Raw genomic sequence first — 19208 nt, 5'->3', positions numbered from 1 at the left:
ACAAGTAAAAGAATCATTATTATCATGATTCGTGTGGCTCTCACCCTCCAAATATTTATCTAAAGTATGGTTTAATTTTTCAGTTTTCTCTGTCTCTCTAGTGGGGTAAGGAAATTAGATAGGGTTCGTTTTGAATGGGGTCGCCTCAGTTTGTCTCATGTGTTTAGTTTCCTATGGGCGCCATGGACTCACGTGAACCTCTAAGTTAATTAAATATACATATATTTTCTACTTTTTTTTAATAACGATGTTACAATTATTCAGTACAAATTAATACTAGCTTATCTAGCTAGTGACCATACTAGCAAAGATCATATTAAAAGAGGATAGCTTTTCATCTTGGATTGGATATCCTAAAACATTGGATCAACCAAGATTGTTACAAAATTGTCTAGGACCTCGTGGTAGACTGGTAAATCGACTAATAATATGACGGGTTTAAAATGCCAACACGTTTAAGATTCGATTTATTTTCTACACAAAGTTAAATCATATTGTTCATGAATATTACATGTATATTATTCAATACTTTCAACCAATTTAAATATTGGAATATAGTCTATTCATAAGTTGTATATCCCACTGGAAAATCAGTATGGGTTCTTTAACAGATCCATAACCCTCTATAGTATTAGTAATAAAAGAAAAGATCGTTGGTTACATATAACATACATTTCGTAAGTATAAAAAATTCTCTTATTCTGTTAGTTTTTTTCTCTTACATATCGGTCATCTATCAGTTCAATCGGTTAGTCTCAGATTTTACTGATTTTTTTTAATATGAATATTTCAGAAACCTAAATTGAATTGTCAGATCTCCGGATTAACCGGTATAATCACAATAAGGTTGAATTTAAAAACACTGATTTAAATGCAAAAATATATTAAATACACACTCTTTAAAAATTACCAAAATATTTGTTAAGTTATTAGTAAAATTTTTCATCGTATAATATTCCGCGTTTCCAAAGCGCGGGTCAAAGTCTAGTGTGTATATATAATAGAAACCATGTTGGGCTCGTATATCATCTCATAGCCTTTATAAGAGGGATCATTAATAGTACAGATTGGACTCTTTTAGTTTTGCCGTCTATGATCTCTCAGCTTCTCATCTAAGATCTCTCACTCTATTTGAGTTTTCATCTCTCTTCCTCATCAATGGGTTCAAATTTTCATTACTCTATAGATCTAAACGAAGATCAAAACCATCATGAAGAGCCCCTTTTCTATCCTCTTGGATCCTCTTCGTCTCATCTTCATAATCATCAAGTTCTTTCTAATTCGTTATCTTCTACCTCATCCATTTTGTCTCTCTCCTCTTACCTTCCTTTCTTGATCAACTCTGAAGAAGACCAACATGTTGCCTACAACAACACTTATCACGCTGATCATGTCCATCTTTCTCAACCCCTCAAGGTATACACACACACTACATATATAGATGTCTATAATCATATCAACCTTAATTGTATATATATATATTATTTTAGATGGTCTGTCTTTTTTTAGTTTAGCTGTTGAGATGATGCCTGATCATGTAAAGTTCATAAAATGAATATTAGTTTTGAAATCTGTATTGAGAAAACTTGCATGAAAGAAACTTAGAAACCGCAAAGTTCATTACTTTGTTAAGTTAATTATAAACCTTGATCCTTGATATATATCAGGCCAAGATGTTAAACGGTGGATCGTCATCATCATACGATCACATGGTGCCAAAGAAGGAGACAAGACTGAAACTAACAATACGGAAAAAAGATCATCACGAAGACCAAACCGATTTTCTTCATCAAAACCCGACAAAACCCAATTCAGACTCCGACAAGTGGATGATGTCCTCAAAGATGCGGTTGATCAAGAACACAATAACCAACAATAAACAGTCCACCGATCATACTAGTAATAATAATAACGATCATAAAGATCCCCACACTTTAAATCAGAAGACTAGTTTCGAAGAATATCGCGATGAAGATCTTAAGAAAGTCTCGCCCAGGACGACCACGGACGTGACCATGGAAAATCGCTACAATACAATCAACGAGAATGGCTATAATAATAACAATGGCGTTATTAGGGTTTGTTCCGATTGTAGCACCACCAAGACTCCTCTTTGGCGAGGTGGGCCTCGAGGTCCCAAGGTAAATTAATTGCTTTTTGGTATTATATCATAGTTCAATTTGTCAAACACATATTGATTTATCCAAGTCTATTGCATCTTTAGACTCAATAACGCTTTTATCCTCAATGATACACATACGAGTTTAATATTATGTAAAAAAATTGATCAATTACAACTCATATAGTCATATGCGCACATTAATATTCACAAACTTTTCTTTTATTACAGTCTCTTTGTAACGCATGTGGCATAAGACAAAGAAAGGCGAGGCGCGCCGCAATGGCTGCAGCCACAGCTACGGGCGACCAAGAGGTGGTGGCGGCACGGATGCAACATTTATCGGTGAAAAAGAAGTTGCAAAACAAGAAAAAACGATCAAATGGAGGAGACAAATACAATAATACTCTCCCTGTAGTAGCCAATACAAAAAAGTGCAAGATCAACGAAGGAGAGGAGGACGCGACCACGGTTGGTGGAGATTCTGAAATCAGTAAATCAACAACTTCATCTGATTCTTCAGTTTCTTCCAACAAACTTTGCTTCGATGACTTGACGATAATGTTGAGCAAAAGCTCAGCTTATCAACAAGTGTTCCCACAAGATGAGAAGGAAGCTGCTGTTTTGCTCATGGCTTTGTCGTATGGAATGGTGCATGGATGATCAAATAATGACAAAATCTTCTGACGACAAAAGGTGGTTAATTTTATAATAATATATACATAGTAATCAAAATAATGATAGATTTTTGAATCTTGGAGAGATTCATATGGTTTTTGCAAGTTTGTCTAATATGAGAAGCCTAAACATTATTTAATAAGAATGTATGAGAGATTAATATAATAATTAATAGCTCTATATACATGTTTTGGGAGATTTTGGTTTAGTGTTTATGTTGTGTTTTCTTTTCCCGCGATGATGGAGCAATGATCACCGATAATGTGGGTGTTCTTGATATTACATCTTTATATTTTTTTTTTGTTAAAAACATCTTTATATTTTGTTATGTTCCAGGCTTGAGAAATAATATAAAACTTTTATTTATATTTTCATCTTTATACATGCCACCATAATGTTAGATATAAATTGATAAACGATTTTAAATGTGACATAAACAAGCCATTCAATTTTCTTAAACAGGCTTAAAATTGAATATATATCAATTGGATAAAATCATCCGTGAAAATATTCTGAACACAAGATTTATGAACGGATGACAGAAAAGATGGTTGATATCAGAACACATGAATGTGTGTATAAGACAAGAGATTATGAAGACGATAATGTGTTTGTGTTGCATTTAACGCGACGACATATCAAGTTTTTTTTCCGCTTAAAACATCCTCATACTCGAGTCAAAAGAGATCTTCAGAAAATTTCAAGCCCACATATTTTGTTATTCTACTTATCATAAAAATATCTTAATTATTTATTTTCATTGTTTCGAAAACATATATGGGGTTGACCTGATTCATAAGTGTTTTTATCAACCATGCATGGGTGGATATAAAAAGAGCGAAGTGTGAAATCCAATATTTTTTTTTTGATTCTATACCCATTAATACCAGTTTTTACGATAATTTTATACGTTAAATTAGATGTAAAGAAGGTAATAAAGAGTTTAAACTAGTATTATTTAAATAAATGAATAATCTAATTTTTATTGTAAGCTTTTTTTTACGTCAATTTTTTTATTGTAAGTTAAGTCATCTAATTACACGATCTACATATTTGAGTTAATAATAAAAAGGGAGAATAAATATTAATGCAAACAGATGACTAAAATGTATAGAAAAAAAAATTATGAAAGAGAGTTAAGAAAACACATGAAATATGTAGTTTAGAGTAATTAATGAAACTCGTCAAGAAAAGAAAGAAGTATTGGGTCCCCCTCTCAACTCCCTCAACATTTCGAAATCAATTTACAACCACAAACATATATTTCCATCTAATCCTCTGTTTTCGATTTTTCTCTGTTTCCCATTTTTCTCTCATTCTCTCTCTTCTTACATAACATTCAATTCCTTTTTTAAAAAATATAAACAACCGAAGTAACCACAGCTTGCCTGCGTTGACATTCGATCAATGCCAGGAACTATACAAGTTTCAGGTAATCTCAACGTTCGGTTTCGGGGTCTTAGTGCTTAACATAATTTCAGCACTAATTAAAATTACATGTTTTGTCTGAAATCTGAATCCATCAGTTCTCGGTCTTATTGATGTTCAGACAGCTTCCTCAACCACTTCCATTAAAGGTCTTAACTTGACTCTGTTTTTCTTTATTGCTTTCTACTACATTCCTTTTACCATAAACTCAACTTTTTTTTTTTGTTAATTATCGTCTTGTATAAGTTGCTATGGGGAAGATAGAGTATCGAACTTCGGATTCCGGAGACTACATTTTGTAATTCCTCTACTTTGATTGATTGCTTTTTAAATTTTAAATTCTTGAAAGCTGTTTTTTTTTTCTTACTGAATTGTGGCCACAGTCCAGTCACAAGGCTCCAAGAAAACTTGATTGTTACTTTGTTAGATGACAATGGTATCGGAATATTACAAAAAGGTAACTTTGTAAAACTCTTTATAGATGAGATGATGATAGATCACAATGCTTTTGGGTTTCTGAATTTGTGTAATTTTTTTTGGAGGTTAGAGATAGAGACCAGGATGATCATAGAGAGTGGCTTCTTGGAAGAGAAAGTTTCATTCAATGGCTATGGAAACGTCCAGCTGAAAATGCAGTTTGTTCTTAGTGAAGAAGATCGAAATCGCATACGTTTCTTGGTAACCACACTTCATTATTTTTGTTGATATGCTCTGTTTCTTGTTCTTTGGAGCTCTGCAAAAATTTCAAATCTTGATGAAATTATTGGTTATTGATTGCTTACAAAGAGACAATCTGCATTCAGAAAGAAACACGAGGAGCTCACCAGTGGCAGTTCTTTTACCAAATCTAAAAGCATTGCTTCAGGTTAGTAGATGAAAAGAAACAAGAACAATGTTACTACTCTGTTTTGGTTTTTACATTGTTTAGTTTTTGTGTTTCTAAATGTTTTTTTTTTTCTTTCTTACTGTTGATGTTATGAGAGATCTGTCTTCTCTAAGTCCAATGCAAACCCGAAACACTGTTGCTACTCCAAAGACAACTCTTGCTCTGCCTCAGGAGACAGAGCTTAAAGTATGATTAACAGTCACTTTGATAACCGTTTTCACTCACACACAAATAGTCAAAACATTTCATCTTTGGCAAATGATTATTTCAATCTGTTTAGACTAGTGCAGATAGAGAACCGGTTTCTTCAAATCTTATAACCTGGAAGGCTGATGAAGTGAAGGGTATAACTGAGAAGACGAAAAATCAACCATCTGCTTCAGATGTTTCTTCAAGCGAGAAGGTTTTGGAGGTTAAGAAACTCGAGAGTGTATCCTTTCTGAAGCAAGAAGATAAAGGTTTGAGCAAACCGGAAAATATACCTAAAAGAAAGCCAATGCGGCGGAGTTTGTCAGAGACAAACTTGAGCAACGTTCGGAAAATGATTAGCACCTTTGAGGTTAAAGTGACTCAGGTATATGTCATGTCCCTTTTGTGGTTTGAGTATGAATCTTTGTGATCGAGATCTTTTAAAAACAGTTTTTGGATTAAGATGCTTTAGATGTTTTTTATTACAGGATACAAAACTTCTGACGGGAAAGAGTCAAACTGAAGAAGTGAAGGAGAAAACTAAGGCGCAGTCACAACCGGAAAGCTCTGTTAATATAGAGAAACGGAGAGAAAGGAAGATAACCTCTGATGATATGGAGAAGACAGTGTGTAGAGATAACACAGAGAGATGTGATGATTTAGTAATACTTTCAAGAGAGGAAAGGCCACTGGTTATAGAGGAGAAGAGCCTTGAAGAGAGCACTAGAAGAAGTGACTCGTTAAGTAAGCAGAGGTTAAAGAGAAGCTCAGTGGTGGAAGTAAGGAATGATGAGAAGAAACAGAGCAAACCTGTGCGTTTGAAGGATTCTCATCTTGAGAATGCACGAGGATCACGTCTCTGGATATTTCCTGATGAGGCAAAGGATGTGTTACAGAAGAAGACAGAAGAATCCAAGAAGGAAAACACCGGTGAGGTACAAAAGCAGTTGCCTAGCTTGGTGTTTTCTTGCAATTTTTTTATGATATATTGAGATTATGTGTTTACTCTGTAACATTTTCAGAGGGGATTGAGCTGCAGAAGCATTGAGAAAATGAATATCAACAACAAGTGGAAGAGCATTGAGAGATCGAAGAAACAGAAGCCTCAGACTTCATCTGCAGATTCAGAAAGTTCAAGAGGACCTGTTGGACAGGTAGATGTTCATAAACACATACATCATTAACCAACTAAATTTAAAATATGTTCATCGTATATTTGTCATTTTCAGGTGATGCGTGCATTGATTGTGGTGGGTTTTGCAGGCTTGGTGTTTTTGACACGTAAATGAACTTGAATAATGAAGCTTTCTGTATTTTTTCTCCATTTTCTTGTTATGGAAGGAACTCAAAATAGGTTCCTTGTGCTATAGGCTTCACCCTTTTTTCTCTCTGTCGATACATTATCAGATGAGCCAAACCTGCATTTTGAGATTGTATTATAGGAACAGTTCTTTTAAAACCAGACTGTATAAGATATACTGTTTTTTGATCAAAAAAAAAAATACTGTTTAAAAAAAAAGATAAAAAAAGATATACTGTTTAAAAAAAAAGAGAAAAAAAGATATACTGTTGCCCATAATAATATGTTTAATATGCAATCATAAAAGTAGAAATATTCATAATTCCACGGTAATTTGGTTCCACTCCTACAAAAGAATAAACAATTGATGAAAAAAGTTGGAAGAAAACCTTATAAATTATCAATACACATGCATAGCTTTTCCCTATATGATTATGAGTAATGTAGTGACAAAAAGTCAACGTCACATGAAAAATTAACCTTTCCACTATTTGATTAGTGTAGATTCTCAGCATTTGAGTGACATTTTGACACAGTTCTACACTTAAATAAAACTCTTATTGGTGAATGACAAAGAACACTGTTGACAAGGGATCTTTTTCATCATTGGGCGACAAGCCTTAATTCAAATTTTTTGCAATGTTTGTTCCCATTTCGGCACATGGAAACAACTCAAGGAATTATTTTCTCAAAAATATTTCTTCATTAAAGGTGAATTTTGTGAGATGACGTCACGTCGAATCAATAGATTTAGGCTCTATTGTTAAGCTTTACATGTGTTTATACTGATAATTTGTAATTTTTTTTCTTGTCAATTGTTTTTTTGGAGAAGTAGAATCAAATTAGGATGAATGGAGATTGTATCATTATTGAGTTTGTTTAAGATATCATTGAAGAATTCAAGAAACAAATCATTGCATAGAAGATAATGAGCTCTTAGTTTATTAACACTTTAATATACTCTCATGATTTGCTAAAAAAATGTAAAAGTAGTTGGTTAATGATGTTTTTTCTCTGTATCGTATGTATCTTAGGACCAACATGATCACATATATACTCCCAACTAAATTTTCATTGTCTTTATGTAATTTGTTAAAAACTTTAATTTTGTATAAATAATTAGCTTACTTTTCATAAATTCATTTGACTAATTCAAGGTTTGTTTATGATAATTTATCTGGTTAAAATTTCTCCAAAATCTGCTGTTGCTTATTCATTTAGATGCCAATCAATCCAACATAAAGATTTGGATGAATCTGAGAAACATATTTTTAAGCAGTTGCTTCGAGATTATATATTACAATGACTAAGGATTACAGAAATTCTTTTATAAAAAGAACTTGGCATTCAGACTAACCAAAATGGATTGTTTGAGCTTGTACCCGTAGATAGCTTGGTCTATGCTATTCTTTTAACCGGATACACTATCATAAACAAACTTTGAATTAGTCAAATAAAGAATAGCACAATTTTTCTTAGTCTATGCAAAAAAAAAAAAAGAGAGAAAAGAAATAACTGTCTTGTTGTATGGGGCCTTTGATTGGGCTAAGACTTTTCCTTTACTAGTGAATCGGTTGCACACTTGCACCCAAAAAGAGAGGTTATTTTGCTTTAAAATCTCCCGAAAAAGAGACCAAACTTTTAAAACCTTAAATTGTTTTTTTACAAAGAATAAAATTTTTGTTTTTTTTACAAAGAATAAAATTTAGGTCTCCAAATCTTAAAATCTGGAAACCAATAATGCAAATACGAAACCCCTTTTTTCCCTTAAGACAAGTTCCTTAAAAAGAAGATTTCAGATTGCATAGGTTTTTTTTTTTGGCACAACATTTTACTTAAGGTTATCCGCACAATTTGTTCTATAACTCATCTATATTATTAAAAGAGAAGTACACATATAGAATGTCCCTTAGTTTTCAATGTTATTTACACTTCTATGCCACTGACATTAAATAATATTTCCTATTTTAATGCTGTCTTTTCTACTTTGATTAATGCATTTTCCAAAATTAAATTTGAATTAAATACACAATTAAATAACATTTCATATTTTAATACTTTATCTTTTCCACTTACATTAATGTGTTTTCTAAAATTAAATTTGAATTAAATATACTTCATTAACTTTTCAATTAAATCAATGTCAAATTAAAAAAAAAATACATTTTTGTTAGACAAACAATTCATGAAAATTATAATATCAACTCTTCGTTTAACAAATCTGAACGAAAAGAATATTATCAAATTTGAACCGAAACTAGATACTATTCAAACGGATTTACCATTTTGGTATCTAGATAACCAAACCTTATTTGAACGAAATATTTCAGATATTCGAATGTATTTAAATCATATTTATATACTACAATACGTTAGCTATTTTTCGAGTAAATACCCAAGATATAAGTTATTTTAAGTTGTTTAAAATATTTGAAATATAAAAAATAGTTGAAAGTAAACATCTAAAGTAGATAAACAATAATCAAAACACCAAAATACTTAAAATATATATTTATTCTTCATCCAAATATTCAAGCTAAACCTATTTAAATTTTTTAATTTAGGTACTTTGGCTTACATTACTCAAATAATTTAAAGATATATAAATTTAAAAAAACTAAAAATAATTTAAACGGGTTATCAAACCCGCAAAAATCCGAATAAAACCGGAACCAAAGTTTATAAATACCTGAATAGAGCTAGAATCTTTAAATTCAAAATCTCAAACCCGAATATATTTTAACCGAATTCGAGTAGATATGCAAATATCCACCCCTAACTTAATCAATATAAAACGATCAAATATTACAAATATACTATTTAGTATAAATAAATAAAAATTGAAAATTGATACTCGTGCGATCGCACGGGTCAAGATCTAGTTTTACTTAAGGTTATCCGCACACGAAATGACAAAGACAGTAATTTAGTATATTAAGGAGCTTTTTATTCAGATAGTTCCATCAAAACAGGAAAATGTAATTAGAACCGATAAAACTTAGATATACATTTTTACTGAAAAACTTATGAATCAAATTGTTGATGCTCTGAATTCGCGACCATAACTATTTCAAACCTGCTAAACGTTAAGACAAAAGAAAACACTCTAAGCTAGTGGTTGCATTAATATAGTCGTAATATGATCTTGGTTCAAGTGGGATATCCTAATATCCAAAATCTCAACCAAGAAACGAAAAAATGGCTTTTTCATATCTATTGATGACATAAGAAGCCTTATTTAGTCCTCCAATCACTTTGTTTCCTTTTTCCAATAGTAGTGTCACTATTAACACAGCTTGCACTTGAATATAGAAATGTTTTTTTCTGAATAAAAAAGTGGATTCCAAATTATAAAAATGTTTAAAATGTGTATTGTTTTCCCCCAACAACTAAATTATTTCGATTCTGAAAAGTACTCCTGGTTTTGTATTAAAGTGGATTCGAAATTATTCTATGTAAGAAGATATAGCTCGAAAACTAAGGATTTCTGTATGCATTGTTACAACTCTACTGTATTTGGTTAAGTTGACAAAAGAAAAAGAAAAGGTTTGCTGAATCGCGTTTGGACACGCAAGTCAAAAATCTCTGGTTATTAACTTTATCATTTGCGTATAGAATTTTTTTTTTTTGAATATATGTTAATTTTATTCAAAAAAACTAAATTTTTACAACAAGTGCAAACTGTTTTTTGAAAAAGCTATAACTTAATTGTAACCCAAGTCTCCATTGTGGCTTTGCGTATAGAAATAAATGTGGACGCAAGGCAAAAATCTCACAATGATACAGAAATGTTTACCAAAACTAAGATGGATCAGAATCAAATTAGATAGCATCGATGGTTGATATATGTAAGCATTTTAGTTATTCTAATTACACCCATTACTTAACGAGTTATATATATTTCACGTAACTCTTATAGGTCTAATATTCGATTTGGAAGACTGATGAGACGCAAGCCTCAGATCAAGATCAAGTCCACCGGTGTTACCTATTAACAGCAACAAGCCCATTTCAACCTTACCTCACTACAAGGCCTCGGACCAAGATATAAAGCCCACAGTGAAGAGCAACTCTCAGCCCATTCAACAGTCTTCTGCAAACGCCAAAGATGTGATCAACAGCCAGCTCAAAAGCAGAGTACAACGTACTGCTGCAACGGTCGTAAGACCAGCTCATTGTGTGACTACAGCAAATAGATTTCACAGTCTTGGCGTATGTGCTGAGGTGTACTAGGGTTTACATTGTCTGAGTCTTAGTATAAATATAGTGTAAGGTTGCAAGATGAAACCAAGTGGAAAAGTATCAATGAAATAGAAAAGCTTTCTTCTTCACTGTTTCTCTGAGATTCACATGGTATCAGAGCACCATGGAAGAAAACTCAGATCCTCTTTCGGCGCCATCACTGACCATTTCTCAGTGTGTGACGCTAAAGCTTTCGTCTTCCAACTATCTGTTGTGGAAGACACAGTTTGAGTCTTTTCTCTCTAGCCAGTCTCTTCTTGGCTTTGTTACTGGAGCTTCTCCTCGCCCTCTTCCTACGGTGGTCGCTCAAGACGGTGGTGAAGCTGTGGAGACGGCTAACCCGGAGTTTGTCAAATGGATGCGCAAGGACCAACTCGTCATGGCCTGGCTGTTTGGGTCACTGACAGAGGAGGCCCTGCGATCTGTTTACGGACTCCATTCTGCTCACGATGTGTGGCTGAGTCTCGCTAAGAAGTACAACCGCGTCAGCGCTACAAGACGTCTCGATCTCCAACGCAAACTTCAGGGTCTCACCAAGAAACAAAAGTCTATGGCCGAGTACCTTGGCGAAGTCAAGAGTGTGTGTGATCAGTTGGATTCGATTGGTAGCCCCATGACTGATCAAGAGATGATCTACGGTGCGCTGAGTGGTTTGGGAAAAGAGTATGAGTCCATTTGCACTGTTATTGAGCATTCCATGGACTCTGCTCCCGAGATGACGTTTGAAGATGCAACCTTTAAGCTCATAAACTTCGATGACAAGCTTCAGATCCAGAACCAAGCATCAGATGTCAATCCTCACATGGCGTTTGCCACAGGAAGAGGCTACAGCAACCGTGGCAGAGGATACTACAGCAACAGAGGTGGAGGAGGTCGTGGCAGAAACTCTGGCACTTACTCTACACGTGGTCGTGGATTCCATCAACAGTTTGCTGGAGGTGGAGGTTCGCGCACGACGTGTCAGATCTGTGGAAAGTTTGGCCACTCTGCTTCTCGATGTTACAGTCGTTTTGATCAGGGGTTTCAAACTCCTGACAATGTCCACAATGCTTTGACGATGATGCGTGTGTCTGATCAAACTCCAAATGGTCAGGAATGGTATCCAGACTCGGCTGCGACGGCTCATATCACCAACAACGGGTCTCAGCTTCAGTCTTCCGAACCATACTTAGGCAATGATCAAGTTATAGTGGGAAACGGAGATTACTTGCCTATCACGCATGTTGGATCTATTGCTCTGCAGCTTCCGCAAGGTACTCTTCCCCTTAACGATGTGCTCGTTTGTCCATCTATAACCAAGTCCCTTTTGTCTGTTTCGAAACTCACTTCTGACTATCCCTGTGAGATCACATTTGATGACGCCTCTGTGTTTGTTAAGGACAAGGTGACAAAGCAGGTTCTAACACAAGGAAGTCGACATAAGGACTTGTATGTGCTCAAGGATGTTCGGTTTCAAGCTTTCTACTCCAACAGACAGCAAGTGACAAGTGCGGGGATTTGGCATCAGAGGCTAGGCCATCCTCACATGGACATTCTGCAGCAGCTTGCAAGAAATAAAGCCATAGTTTTCAGTAAAAGTAGTTCATCATCTGTCTGTGATGCGTGTCAAGTAGGGAAGAGTAGTCAGCTTCCTTTTTCTTCTTCTGGTTTTGTTTCGAGTCAACCTCTTGAGAGGATTCACTGTGATTTGTGGGGACCTAGTCCAGTTGTATCAGCTCAGGGATTTAAATACTATGTTATTTTCATTGACAACTTCTCAAGATACACATGGTTTTATCCCTTGAAGCTCAAATCGGATTTTTACTCTGTTTTTCTTCGGTTTCAAAGCATGGTTGAGAACCAGTTGCAGACAAAGATCAAACAGTTTCAATGCGATGGTGGTGGGGAGTTTGTTAGCAGACAATTTCTCAATCACCTCGCCAGTGCTGGCATCCAACAACTGATATCGTGTCCTCACACACCGCAACAAAACGGCTTGGCGGAGAGGAAGCATCGACATTTGACAGAACTGGCTCTAACAATGCTCTTTCATGGCAAAGTGCCTCAAGAACTCTGGGTCGAAGCCTTCTTTACCTCAGTGTTTCTTGGGAATCTGCTGCCCTCCTCAGTTCTGTCTAACAATCACAGTCCCTTTGAAGTTCTTCACGGCAAAGCTCCAGTGTATACAGCTTTGCGAGTGTTTGGATGTAAATGCTTCCCGTATCTCAGACTATACATGGCAAACAAACTTGATCCTAAGTCTTTGCCCTGTGTGTTTCTTGGTTACAACGAGAAGTACAAAGGATATCGATGTTACTATCCACCAACAGGAAAAGTCTTTATAAGCAGGCACGCTCTGTTTGATGAATCCGATTTTCCCTTTGCTACTATCTACAGCAAGTATCACTTGCCGAGCACTTCGTCTTTGCTCAGTGCTTGGAGGTCTGCTTACATCTCTGCGCCTGTTCCAGAACCAATTGTGTCTCCTCCGGAAGAAGTTGTCTCAGCTCGTCAGTATCCTTCTCCGACAGCAACGCCATCAGATCAAGACATCCTTTCTCCAGCGCCGAGCTCAGTTTCTGCAGCTTCAGGTCACAGTACTCCCAACAATGGTTCTCCAGTGGCTGTTGACTTGCAAGTGCAGGAACATGAATCTCCAGAGGAACAGATAGTTCATCCAATGCGTACTAGAGCTCGTGATGGAATTGTTAAGCCTAATCCACGCTATGCTATGGTGACAGTCAAGAGTGACTGGGCAGAGCCCAAGTCAGTAAAAGCGGCTTTGAAGGACCCTCGTTGGACAGCTGCTATGGATGTTGAGATGAACAACATGGAAGAGACAGAGACCTTTGAGCTGGTACCACCAGAAGAAGGTCAGAATCCAGTGGACTGTGGTTGGATCTACAAGTCTAAATTTAACGCCGATGGAACGCCGCTCAAAAGACGAGCTCGATTAGTTGCGAGAGGCAATCAACAAGAAGAAGGGCTTGACTTTATTGAAACGTTCAGCCCGGTGGTGCGAACTGCAACAATCAGAACCGTTCTTCATGTTGCTGTGACAAAAGGCTGGTCTCTTAAGCAACTTGATGTCCAGAACGCATTTCTTCACGGCACACTGAAGGAGACAGTATACATGACTCAGCCTCCTGGCTATGAAGATCCAAGCAGACCGGACTATGTTTGCAAGCTTAAGAAAGCTATTTACGGTCTAAAACAGGCGCCAAGAGCGTGGTTCGACAAGTTCAGTGATTTTCTTATTCAGTTTGGCTTCGACTGCAGTTTTCCAGACCCGTCCCTGTTCATCTATCATCATGGTTCCGATGTCATCTATTTGCTCTTGTACGTTGATGATATGATCTTGACAGGAAACAACACTGCTCTCCTTGACAAGCTGATGCATAGTCTCAACACTGTCTTCAAAATGAAAGATATGGGTCCTGTTCACTACTTTCTTGGCATTCAAGTTCACCAAACTGACGATGGCTTGTTTCTTAACCAATCCAAGTATGCTATGGATCTCCTCACAACTGCAGGCATGGCTGATTGTGCACCAATGCCGACTCCACTTCCGTTGAAATTGGATGCTGTTACAGGTCAGGATGAACTCTTCCCAGAGCCATCCTACTTCCGCAGCATTGCAGGAAAATTGCAATATTTGACGCTGACTCGGCCTGATCTTCAGTTTTCGGTGAACTACATATGTCAACGAATGCATGCTCCAACGAAGTCTGATTTTCAGCTTCTAAAGAGAGTGCTTCGATATGTAAAAGGCACTTATCAGATGGGCCTTGGCATCACAAAGAACACCACGTCTACTCTCCTCTGCTACAGCGACAGTGATTGGGCTGGCTGCAAGGAGACGCGTCGCTCAACTGGAGGATTCTGTACACTGCTTGGCTCCAATCTGATTTCTTGGTCTTCAAAGCGACATGAAACAGTATCTAAGTCTTCGACTGAAGCAGAGTACAGAACAATGTCCATAGCTGCCTCTGAAGTTGTGTGGTTGCAAAACCTTCTCAAAATCATGGGATTACAGCAGCAGGTTACGCCTTTACTTCTGTGTGACAACCTCTCTGCAGTTTGCTTGTCTGCGAACCCGATGTTTCACAAGCGTACAAAACACTTTGATGTGGATTATCACTATGTTCGAGAAAGGGTTGCACTCAAAGCTCTAGAGGTCAAACACATTCCAGCTTCTCTGCAACTTGCTGATGTGTTTACCAAGTCTTTGTCACAGGAACCGTTCTTCAAGCTCAGAGCCAAACTTGGTGTCTCTCTTCCTCCGACTCCAAGTTTGAGGGGGAGTATTAACAGCAACAAGCCCATTTCAACCTTACCTCACTACAAGGCCTCGGACCAAGATATAAAGCCCACAGTGAAGAGCAACTCTCAGCCCATTCAACAGTCTTCTGCAAACGCCAAAGATGTGATCAACAGCCAGCTCAAAAGCAGAGTACAACGTACTGCTGCAACGGTCGTAAGACCAGCTCATTGTGTGACTACAGCAAATAGATTTCACAGTCTTGGCGTATGTGCTGAGGTGTACTAGGGTTTACATTGTCTGAGTCTTAGTATAAATATAGTGTAAGGTTGCAAGATGAAACCAAGTGGAAAAGTATCAATGAAATAGAAAAGCTTTCTTCTTCACTGTTTCTCTGAGATTCACATTACCTGACCCGGATATTTCAGGATCTGGATGTCCAAGACAAGGATCAGCCAATCCTTGTTTCCTAACAACCTCTGTGGTCGACCCAATCTGATCATCATCATTACATGGAATGGAACTATTTTCTTCAACGTTGCAGGCCGAAACCTGCTGAATATATAGATTGATAACTCAAGATTTTTAATTTCTTATAACAAATCAAGAAAATATATTTTCATATACCATTCTTATTATATAAAGCTTAGATTATAGTAAAATATCCACATTTTTGTTTATAAAGATTTTGAAATCTGGAGTTGTAAGTGGTAAGAATATTTGGAAATGATATTAGTAAGAAACATACAAATTATGTCTGAACTTTTGAAGATGTGACATTTTTCCGTTATGGACTTTCCTTAAAACCATTGAATTTCTTACTTTACCTACGAAGAGTTTAATTTCGTTTTGTTATGTATATATAGAAAGTAAGATTGGAACGTTGACCAAAAAAAAAGAAAATAAGAGTGGAACTTGCCATGTCGAAGAGGCTGGTGCGGCGTCTCTTGTGATGGAGAGTGGTGACTTGACGAATGAAGTATTTTTGAGCATGACTTGCCACTTGTGTCGGAGATTTTGTGACGACGAAGTTTCTAGAGATCCCTCTCCAATCTCCTTTACCAAGCTTCTCTAATCCAATTAGAAACATCCGATGCTCTTTTTCCGTCCATGGAACCCCTACACATAAAGAAAAATTAAAATGATCTCATTAATTGAAAAAGCCTTTACAATAGCTAACCAGAAAATTCATTTACAAATACATTATTTTTGGTCCACAATGAGTTTTAGAGATATATATAGCGGTTGCAAACTATTCTTGTTTGATTAATTAACATAGGTCAGAACAGTTGATTTTTTTTTTGTCACTGAAATTTCATTAAAAACTAAGAAATGGAGAATGAGACCATTTGAGAACATAGGTCAGAACAGTTGATTATAATACGGTTATATGGCACATCTTTGTGAGAAGTGTTTAACTTCATATAATAATATATTCTGCAACTTATAACGTGTCAATACTTATCAACATAGTCCGACGTACAACCCCAAACAAGAATGTAAAATATGTCAAAGCTGTAACCTTTTTTGCGGTGGGGTGTTTTTTGGGTGAGACCGTCGGAGAGATAACCGGCGAAGGAAGAAGAAGGGGAGGAACATGCGGGTAAGCAATCCATGCTAAAGCTTTTCTTTATTGTGGCGGCCAAAAGCGAAGGTGGAGGAGAATGAGGTCCTGGTGGTGGTGAAGAGCCTGTGGTGTCTACATGAACACCAAAGAGCTTAATTACTCTTGTTTTGTTGGAAGAACATGTTCTTGAATTATGTCCTACGCTTCCACAGTGTGAGCATTTTCTGCCCATTGCAATGAAAAAGCAAGAGGAAAGAGAAATAAAGAGATGATGTTGATGATGAGGAGAGATTTTGGGGTTTATGTAGAATGGTGGAGAGCATATAGATAGAAGATGATTGGATAGGCCAAGTTTATTTATTGGAGGATGCAACAACTTAGATGATGTAGTCCAAGTTGGTGTATTTCTATGTTTAGCCAATAAAAATGCGAGTTTACGCTTAAAACAAGGGGGGGGAGCTGTCTTTATCAGTGGGGTTTTGTCATTAATATGGACAAAATGTGATTATAATCTAGCTGAAGTGGTCAAAAAATGAAATCTTCATTTATTTTTTTCACGTACTCTTTTTATTTGTACTTGATTTTGCTTTGTATTTATTTATGTTTGATAGAATCTGATTTGAAAAGAGAACGAGGTAGACATAACAAGAAGGGAATACATATGAATTATATATATAGTTACAAAAATATGTATCATATAAAGGCTTACATCCTTCATAAGAAATGTAGCTTCGTGGTTGAGAGGGAGAAGACTTGGATCCTCCAATAGTTTTGGGGAGTTGTGTAGTTGGATCATGGATGACCTAATAAAATGTGAATAAATAAAAACAAAACTACATTAATTTACTATTTTGTAAACTAGACAAAAAAAAAGAAAATGACAGAAAGCTTCGACAAAGACACGTATCCTTATATACTAAAGTGCAAGTCGCCTCTCCAATAGAATTTTGACAAGTAGAAAATATTTTTTAATTTAAACAAAAAATCTCATACAAAAAAATAAAAGAAAACAAAAGTAGTTTCGTTTGTCAACTGATTTCTGTGTATTATTTTTATTTAAATTTTTATATAAAAACCCTAATATTTTTCCCACTACTCCCATCATCATTTTACATGTATGAAACAGTTAAGTTTTGCCAGTAGAATATTTAACTCACGGAGACAATGCCATAATTAGTTCATATCTACTTGCACATAAAAGAGAAAAAAAGAAAGACAAAAAAGGAAGAAAGAAAATTGCAAAACAGATACAAATATAGGTGGCACCATGAGTTAGATCAAGACTAGATCAAAAGAGAAAGAAGAAAAATGCAGACATGGAGCAAGAGCTTTTGATAAAAGGTAAACATCTATCCATTATTTCACTACAAAAAGATCATACTGATAAACTGTTTTTTACCGTACAATAGGGTTTAAATCAAAAGATAGTTTGAAAAGATCAGTCAATCTACTATATATGGTAAGCAATTTGATATCATTTCTCGATAATTTTAATGTTTCAGATGTTCAAAAAAAAACTGTTCATATAAAGTTGTAGGGATGAGATGAACATGAAGCCTTGAAGATAGCAAAATCATTGCTGCCATGGGATGATGGGAGACAGAATTAACAGGGATATATACGAGCAGTTATACGTTTATATTACTATAGTCTTTTCAATACAAAATATTTCTTTCAAATGTTTGATATATCAGTACACATTAATAAGAAACACTGCATCATATTGACTGCTAGAAATAACAGGCAGAGAGACACTCGGATTCATCAATGATTTATATATTCTCAAGGTAATTTTTTTACCGCCTTTTTCGGTATATAATTTTGTAGAATGGTAAAATAATTGTTCTTCTCCTTTTTTGTATGTTCTTCAAAATAGTGGTACAACTATCCATCTATACTTATAACTATACATCTATATTATATTTGTAAAAAAATATTCCCCATGCGAAGCATGGGATCAATACTAGTTATATATTAATTTGTTTTGTTTGATGGTAATACAATTTGGATCTTATGTTTTCCTATATATTATGTTGGAAAAACTAAACCACACAATCATAAAATTATTTGACCTGGTATTATAACCAAACATATAAATTCGCTACACGCTCTGCGACAAATTCCTCTATGAAAATTAGAAAATATGAGTTTGCAGAATAATAGAGATCAGAGGAAAAATACGGAATAAACATATAAGACATAAGACAGACAGACACAAACATTGTTTATCCAAAATTCATCTAGAATGATTATATTTTTAGAATTTGGGAATGAGACAATTCACTGTAATCTTAAATATAAAGATAGATCTCTCTCTTTTTCGGGACAGACCACCAGACGATTTGTTTGGTCGTTTTGGACAGGAGTTAACTAAACACACAAACTTCTCTTGTAGAAAAAGAATCTATTACATTAACTCATTTTCTTAAAACTTTTAGGAATATTTTCAAAATATTTCCAACTTTCATAAACTAGAAAATAATATTCCCAAGATACTATCAACTTTAAATAACTCCACAAAAATGATATTTTTTTTCCAATAAAACTACTGTTTGGGTT

General features: G+C 35.4%; 3 protein-coding genes across 5 annotated transcripts; 2 read left to right on the top strand and 1 right to left on the bottom strand.

The window, feature by feature from the left end:
* The first annotated feature begins 1023 nt into the window (after positions 1–1023).
* Positions 1024–3127, top strand: LOC108845976 (GATA transcription factor 21). Its single transcript, XM_018619180.2, has 3 exons — positions 1024–1416; positions 1668–2141; positions 2351–3127. Exons 1-3 carry the CDS (start codon positions 1159–1161, stop codon positions 2780–2782), a joined length of 1164 nt encoding a protein of 387 aa, XP_018474682.2. The 5' UTR covers positions 1024–1158; the 3' UTR covers positions 2783–3127.
* Positions 3128–4088: 961 nt separating this feature from the next.
* Positions 4089–6789, top strand: LOC130494446 (uncharacterized). 3 transcript variants are annotated; one of them, XR_008943872.1, is made up of 11 exons: positions 4089–4229; positions 4324–4374; positions 4472–4523; positions 4609–4682; positions 4773–4903; positions 5012–5090; positions 5209–5297; positions 5392–5685; positions 5789–6230; positions 6323–6454; positions 6530–6789. XR_008943872.1 is itself a non-coding variant. In XM_057006612.1 (11 exons), exons 1-11 carry the CDS (start codon positions 4205–4207, stop codon positions 6587–6589), a joined length of 1434 nt encoding a protein of 477 aa, XP_056862592.1. In that variant the 5' UTR covers positions 4089–4204; the 3' UTR covers positions 6590–6789. The 3 variants fall into 3 exon arrangements, 2 of the variants coding, with proteins under 2 accessions (XP_056862592.1, XP_056862593.1); XM_057006612.1 differs by having other exon boundaries at positions 5789–6235; XM_057006613.1 differs by lacking the exons at positions 4089–4229; positions 4324–4374 and having other exon boundaries at positions 4470–4523; positions 4768–4903; positions 5789–6235.
* Positions 6790–10417: 3628 nt separating this feature from the next.
* Positions 10418–16948, bottom strand: LOC130509758 (transcription factor MYBS3-like). The gene is made up of 4 exons (XM_057005941.1): positions 16605–16948; positions 16002–16201; positions 15493–15634; positions 10418–10588 (listed from the first exon to the last, which is right to left on the bottom strand). The coding sequence occupies exons 1-4, from the start codon at positions 16879–16881 to the stop codon at positions 10503–10505; spliced, it is 705 nt and encodes a 234-aa protein (XP_056861921.1). The 5' UTR covers positions 16882–16948; the 3' UTR covers positions 10418–10502.
* Between the last annotated feature and the right edge of the window lie 2260 nt (positions 16949–19208).

This window comes from Raphanus sativus, chromosome 3 (genome assembly GCF_000801105.2).
Source record: "Raphanus sativus cultivar WK10039 chromosome 3, ASM80110v3, whole genome shotgun sequence".
In the NCBI taxonomy this organism is placed as follows: domain Eukaryota; kingdom Viridiplantae; phylum Streptophyta; class Magnoliopsida; order Brassicales; family Brassicaceae; genus Raphanus; species Raphanus sativus.
The sequence above is the reverse complement of the archived record's forward strand: the minus strand, read 5'-3'. Positions and strand labels throughout refer to the sequence as shown.